General features: G+C 37.4%; 1 protein-coding gene across 1 annotated transcript in view; it reads left to right on the top strand.

The window, feature by feature from the left end:
• LOC118749794 (dynein heavy chain 3, axonemal-like) overlaps positions 1–3446 on the top strand; it is a 40415-nt gene extending 36969 nt beyond the window's left edge. The window contains exons 14-15 of the mRNA XM_036484572.1: positions 3075–3211; positions 3392–3446. Coding sequence (XP_036340465.1) covers positions 3075–3211; positions 3392–3446 — 192 coding nt within the window. The remainder of the gene's footprint in view (positions 1–3074; positions 3212–3391) is intronic.
• Positions 3447–7891: the final 4445 nt, after the last annotated feature.

The raw sequence follows: 7891 nt of genomic DNA, 5'->3' as shown, positions 1-7891 counted from the left end.
AATTATTACTTTACGAAATCAATTTATCAAAATGTTTGTCGATCGCTTTTCGAGAAGGATAAGCTTGTCATCTCGTTGGTAATGTGTTTGGGTATATTGGTATCGCGGGTAAGTAAATACATACATACATACATATGCTACATGTACATATAACAAACAAGTACTTTACTTTGTAAAAAAAAGCTAAGATACTCGCGTAGGTTTGCACTCTAAGTGAAAGTAGTTAACATTGAGTAAAAATGTAATAAATACACTTAATGGCGTATAAACCAGTACTGAGTGTTTGAGTGCATATTAACATGCAATTATTGCGCCGTTAAGGCTTTTTACAAACACACATACAATTATATGTAGATCTATAAAAACACATGAACATATTATTTGCCCTCTGTCAAAACATTTTGGCTCACTTCAGTTTAACTTGGGAGTTAGAAATCCTTTCTGAAACAAAATACGATACAAGGATAATGAGATTTTCAATGTCTTTAGACAACAATTTTTACTTCCAAGGTACCATCATAACCTTTGAACAGTCTCAATACTTTCACTCTGTGGCACCCTAGCTCGTTGAGGGAGCCCCCTCACTAGGTAACCCAAAGATGGAATTGGAGAGATCTGAAAGTTCCACCATCATTTTTTTCTTCCGGGTCCTCTACCTTATCTACCTTATCTATCTTATCTTCTTTTGCAATATCCCCTAATTTCGACTGAAGATTTTTCGATGCTCACTACTTCGCGGACCATAACTATATTTAGATTTCCCTGGACAAAAAAAGTAAAAAAAAAATATTGTTTTTTAGAAATTTCGGGAGAACATATTGGGACCTGTAGTTGCTAATCCCCCGGAAGCCCTCAGGAGAGCTTTAGTATCGAAAGTTCGATTGATGATTTAGTGGAGAAGTTCACAACAGCAAGTAATAGTGCCAGCGAAAGCTCGTGCCTCCGCTTGACAGGCCGCTAGGCACAGTCAGACCGAACTGGTAGGGGATTGATCTCTCAGAACTCAGGGCATCACGTAAACGCCTGAATAAAGCCAGGAAACGTGTACTACACTCCGTTTGGGAACTCTACAATGTCGTCCAAATTAAGAAACTCCGAAAGCGAGTCATGAATGAATTTCTGCGAATTTAGGCGCATCCTCGCAAAGTGTCTAGTTCCCTTGGGATACTTGAGAGCTGTGAGGGGCAACTGGATTAGCAAAGAAAATCGCTTAAGCTACTCCTAGATGTTATTTCGTAGCTAATTCTGTACCGTGTTTGGCTACAGGGGTTAATACATTTCACTGGGTCGCTTCCTCTGGTGAACTAAATACTAAAGAAACACCGACTGCTCTTTGCGTCTCCCGCTTTTAAACCCTTAAAGTCCTCTGGAATAGTTGACATTATTCCTGCACGACGCACAATGTCGGCGAGGTATCCTGTACGAGCTGCGTAGACAGCGAGCGGAAAAAATCTATCCCGTGCGGGATGGCAATTTGTGGTCTACTCTAGGACAGATGGGCTTACGGTAGATTAACTATGGCTGCAACTGGCTAAGCGCTAACTCTCGATTCTCGCAAGGGTACTGGCCGGACCCCATGCGGTGTGAGTTCATAACTCCACGTACCCATAATGCCGTAGCTGTTTGAAAGGCGACAAGTTTTATGATTCGTTTGGGGAAAAAGAAGTTTTTTTATGCGCGTAGCTTCGGACATTGGACAACGTACTGTTTGTTCATATGTATATATATTAGGTTGGTCCAAAATAAATAAAGTAGGAATTTTAATGCTCTCAGCACCTAGGATAATTCTATATCGAAAAAATACACCGCTATTTTTTTTATTTTAAATACAAAAAATTTTGATAGGTCGCTCAAGGCGCTCAAAGTTTTTTAAGTTTAAAAAAAAAAACTTTTCGTAGAAATGATATAGAATTAACAATTTTTTTATACAACGAATTTTTTATTTGGCGGACCTAGAAAATATAGTTATATTCAAAAAACGGTTAAATGAATAATTCGGTGTTATTATTGGGAATACTTTGAAGAGAAACAGGGTTTTCCGATCGAAAAATATTTATTTTCAAGAATTCTACATTTCCACGAAAGTTTTTTTCCTCTAAATATCTTTTGATTTCAATATAATAAATAGGGGTAAATTTTTTCTTTATACAAGAATCCGACTTAATTTTTTCACATTCATTTTTGGACCACCCCCTTGCACTTGTAGTTGCAAGTAGACTAATTGTGAAGCCTTTCGCCCAACCCTTGCTAGTTTTTTTTTACTTTACGACTGTTTCCTTTGATTTATTCAATGTTTTTTCCCTACTTTTTTCCTTACTAGTTACACACTTCACTTTTTTTCTTTGCCACTACTTTTCTTTAGTTTAGTACGCTCATCTCATTTTCCTACAAGCATTTCCTTTACATTTTTTTTTTTTTTGCCTATCTCTGGCTTTTGACGCCATTTCCATCTTAATGTTGATTAATTTTTTATTTAATCCCATTTAATTTGCATGAACAAACATAAAACTGCAATCATCTAAATGGAACTTGCCATTTGCTAATTTCCAACTTCATTCTGCGACTAGCCTGGCAATGATGTTGGCCATCAAGGCAAACGATGCAGCGCCTGCTGCTTCATTTGTACATAACTACTCGTATTTACTAAGTTGTAGTATGTTGGGCGTTGAATGCAAATGCTGCTAACTGCTAATACCTTGCCTACAGGCTAATATGTATCTACTTACTTATTTGCTGCTGCACTCTGAGCGTTACAACAACACAACACAAACAGTCGCAACAACTGTGGCAATGAAAACAACTAAAATGCCAACAATGCCATTAAACATTCCTTTCTACTACCAACAATACACATAAATACATACCTTAATACATAAATAAATTGGCAACAACTAATACTTTAACGAATGTAAAATGCAAAAATGACTTTACTATCTCATTCGTATTTTTGTTGTTGCCCTTGCCACTGATGACTGCAATTGCATTGGAAATACTCTGCGTCTATGCTGCTGCTGTTGCTGCTGCTGCTGCTGTTGCTACTGATATGCCACCATCTCCAATGGATACTCAAATAGGGTAAAATAAATAAATCGCATTTGTTGTTCTTCTTGACTGGAGGCGTTGGCTTGCAAGCGGTGCCGCCTAATCCGGACAACAGTTGGCTGCCGGAAAAGGCCTGGACACAAATGTTTCGCGCGAGCGATCTCGAAGGGTAAGTAGATAATGAATAAAATACAATATGAAAAACCGTTGCGTGAAAAAAATTGAGCCCACCTCTAATTTCTAATTTGAATATATGAAACGAAAAACTTTTATGGAAACGCCGTTTTTAAGGTGCTTTGCTTTTTATTTTTTTGGGGCAAATTTGTGTTCTTCTTGATTTCACCTGTAGCCTAGGCGATTTTGTAAGAGTACAATTGGAAATGTTAAGTGAAGCCGGAACCTGAATGAATACTCGTTTCGAATCGAGTAAAATAAAATTACAGCTGCTTTCTCTCCAATAAAATTTAAAGGTGCTCTTTATAGAGTATCATAATTTTAAGATTATGTTCCGAATGGAGTTACATTCGATCACGGATGCCGTGATTCGTACCGGGTAGGTGCATACTTCTCACTCACTCTTTAGCGGCTCTATGTAAAGGAAGTTGTAAACCTTATACAGTTCACCAGCAGTCTCACCTTATTTTCTTCATTAACCAACGGTGAAAGGACAGTGTTGTCGATATGTGTCGCCCAGTCTGAAACCTCATTTGGTATCGAACAGCTCGGAAATCGCCTTCCTAATTCTAAAGGGTTTGGTAGTACTGCTCAAAGACATTTTACACCGACTTCACTGTGCTCGCCTACGGGCTGCGGTTCATCTTCTCTACTCTATTTAGTGCTGTTACCGTACAAAAGAAATGTTCCCTTCATAATGTTCTGCACATCGGTCATAAGGTTTCCGAGTTTTTTCTTAGAGGAGTTTGCTCTGAAACCTTCGAAACCTTCCGTAAGACTTTTGGAGGTATCGTTAGGCAGTGCTCTGGTGCTACATAGCTCGCGTGGCGTTCCTCGTCGTACCATTTCCGGCTCTGTGAAATCCAACTACTTCTTCGGTTTCGATAGCTAGTTAGGAGGAAATGTAACCCCGCTACTTACATATGCACATACTTTTGTACATACATCGGTTTATTGAATAGTACCCTCAGAAAGTAGGTATAAGAGTCGATCGATGAAGGTGCTGGCTATCTGTTGCTTTTCGGCGTCGACGTGCTATTAATCACACATTTTTGCAGCACTGAGTCAGGTGCGTATCTTAACGCGAACAGAATAATGGTCCGACTCGATTATTGAAGTTCATATCATGGAAAATTATCTCCCGTTTATCAAAGTATGATTTATGCTATATTCTTTCTCATTCTTCGATAAGCGACCGGTCGCAGTCGATGATCCTAAGCCCTTTATCGAACGTTTCGTCGTGGAGACTAAGCGGTGGGACCAAAGATCCTTTTCCGCCCTGGCCTTGTAAGCGACATGCATGATTTTATATTGTGTTGGAAACATCGCTTAAAAGAGCGAGACCTTTGAAATACGATCAGCAGTTGTTTAGCTTAGAGTTGCAGAGGAACAGCAAGGCTCCATCTGCCATAAAAATCCCAGATGGGGAAGGACTTGGCTTCGTCTAGCATTTCAAATTGGCGTCAGTTGGTACAGAAGAGAATCGGCTGAGGTACTTTATTAGACTCGAACGAAATCGCTTAATCGAAGAAGAAGTGATGTTAGTTCTCGATCGTTTTCTGGAATCTTTCACGTTCAAAAAAGGTGTACGTGCTTATATTAAATTAGCGCAGTGGTCTGCCTTTTGGCACGGTCGAAAATATGACTACAAGGGCATCTGTAGCATATTAGAATAGGGACCAATTGATACAACCGACTTCAGTGCTCACAGGAAAGTTTAGCGGTACCGTTAACTTCTTCATGACACAATTAGTATGGGACCATCCTTTAGGTACCAGCTTTTGACAAAAAAAGGATAATTGAAAACTATTCACGTAGTCCAAAGTTATCTGGCATATGTACATACAACATTAGGGTAAATGCATGTGAAAAAAGTAAGTCAAAATTTTAATGCTCTCACCCCCTAGGATTGTTCTATGTCGAAAAAAACTTCACGCCTATTTTTGTATAAAAAATTATTTAGGGTCGCTCAAAGCGCTCAAATTTTTCCATGTATTTTATATGGGAAAAAACAAGTTCTCGTAGGTATGGTATGGAATTCTTGAAAATCAATAGTTTTTGATAGTCTTTTTTCTTCAGGAGGCTGCCAATAAAAAAACCCAATTGTTTATTTAACCATTTTCCATTACTATTTTTTATAGGACCTTAGGGGTCCTATACCTCAAAAAATAGTATAAAAATAGTTAATAACATGAAATAGTTAAATAAACAATTAAGTATTATTATTGGGAGTCTTCTGAAGAGAAACGAGGATTTCCGATCGAAAAATATTTAATTTCACGAATTCTATACCATTTCTACGAAAAGCGTTCTTTTTTCCATATAAAATACATGGACAACTTTAAGCACTTAGAGAGACATCTAAATGTTTTTTTAATTCAATAAAAGGACAGCGGTATAACTTCTTCGGTATAGAACACTCCTAGCGAGTGATAGCTATAAAATTGCGACTTTACTTTTTTTTACGACCCTAATGTACACCCTTAAAAAAAATATATATATATTCCAATGAATATTTTAACGTCGGTTAAAAAAAATAATGAAACCATCCATTTCTGGGAATGTGAAGGTTTATTTTTAAGCCAAGCCGTTTTAAATTATGTGCATAAATTCGATGAAATTGCCATAAAAATATTAAAATTTAATGAAATTTTTCAGGATTGTATAACCTCTCCTTGTAAAAATCTCGTTAAAAAACACCAAACCATACAAATGACTGCAAAACGAGCAACTACTACTACATGCAAAAAAAATAACAGAAAACATTGCTTCTTACCAAGAACACGGGCAGGAGGCACTTCTGAGAGCAAATTAAAGCAGAGTTCTGTAGCTTAAGTGAAGAGGTGTTGCTTGCAGTTAAACCTCGTGGAGTTAAACCTCGTTCATAGATGTAAATTTAAGCTAATGGGGTACATCCCATCATCGTCATTACTCAACAAAACATTCAAATGCCTAGACAACAAGCCAAGACGATATCATCATAATTTTCACAGCTTTCTGTTCTTTTTCTTCATAACTTCGCCCACCCTCCCCCTCCTTCCGCTACATTTCAAATGCTTTGCTAATTTGCGGCGTTTGAGGCATCTCAAACTCAGCGCAACTCTACTTTACTGAACACAGTTTGAACTCTGCTCGTTCATGGCCATCAATTAGCAGAATATTCAGCTTATACACACAGCGTATAATCGCACTTCAATTGTTAAGAAGCTTTTTATTTTTATTTTTCAATTAAATGTGCATTGCTGCACATTGGGAACTAATGCGAAATTTCAGCTACAAAGTTAGCGCTAATCTAGGCAAAGCCAGTCAGAGCCAGCCCACTGATGGTGGCATTATTCAAAATTATTTATTTTGTGTATTTGTATTTGTATTTGCTGTGTGATCTAACCCTCCAAATGACCGCAATAAATTCAAATATTTAATAACCAATGCGAAAACAAATCTTTTTCTTCCTTTCGCTTTGGACCTTGTGTAGGTGGTGTTGTACATACTTACATATGTATGTATTTGAATTTCTCAGAATTTGTTGGTACAAATAAAGTAGCTGTTAATGTGAGGCTATTATTATTTAATTTGGTGATTTTCCATGGTCCATGATTTATGCGTTTGTTTAATGTGAGTAAGTTGATTTATGTCTGTTCAGTAGAGAATATCAACTAATTAGGTTCTGAACTCTTGCAATGTAAACAAGAATATTAATTTTGATAGACTACAAAATTACGGCGTCTTATGAGAGCTTTTGCTTAAATACGAGGCTATAAATAGTGTTGAGTATCAAATTTGAAACGATTGTCATATCGAAAACAAAAAAGTCTACACTTCTGTTTTACGTAGAGTTCGTAGAGTTCGTAGAGTTTTTTGAGCGCATGTTAGGGACAAATTGCCCGTTATGAATCGACATTGCGCTCTCTCCTATTCACGGGTGAAAACCAGAGACTTTACTAATTTAGCTTTTTCATGGCAAAAAATGCAATCGAATGTTTGCCATTGCCAGTCTAGGAGCGACCAATATTAGAAAAACAAAAACTGAGTGCGTTTGGTCCATACGCGTGCAAGAAGTGAAACTTCATATAAAAAATTCCCGAAAAGAAAAACTTTATCTTTATCTTGGTCTTGGATTTTGTCTTTGTCTTTGCCTTGGACTTTGAACTGTCCCAAAATGTTCGCACCAAGTGGTAACTCTTTTGGCTTGGTATCTGATAAGCTTTGTATCGGTTGAAGTTATCTCATATAAGGAAGTTATTCCTTTTAACAGTGAAAATTATAGTCCTCTTTTAAACGCTCCGAACGAAGCCAGCCAGCGAGCAAACGGTGTTGTCAATAATAATTAAATTTGAGCTGCTGGAGCGGTTTTATTAAATATGAATTACATACGCTGGTAGGGCAATCTTCGCTGCCGATCGGGTTTGCCTTTGACTTATAAGTATTGGCAGATTATTTGCCGAGTCTATTGTTTCCAATTTGAACATCAAACGTTGCAGAGGCGACTTTTAAATACGACCGCGATTGCAGTAAATAACCTCAACTGGCGCAATGCTTGCCTAAGATACACTCCTTTTAGTGTTGCGTAGCCGCAGACTTACATCTATTTTACAAAAATTTATAGTCGTCAAATATAACTTCTAGTTTGCCATTTGTTTACTGTGAGAAAGGTTAGGTTAAATTATGGCGCTTT

Source organism: Rhagoletis pomonella, unplaced genomic scaffold (assembly GCF_013731165.1).
Source record: "Rhagoletis pomonella isolate Grant_MI unplaced genomic scaffold, Rhpom_1.0 Rhpom_scaffold_00049, whole genome shotgun sequence".
NCBI lineage: Eukaryota > Metazoa > Arthropoda > Insecta > Diptera > Tephritidae > Rhagoletis > Rhagoletis pomonella.
Note: the sequence above shows the minus strand (reverse complement) of the source record. Positions and strands in the feature narration are given on the sequence as shown.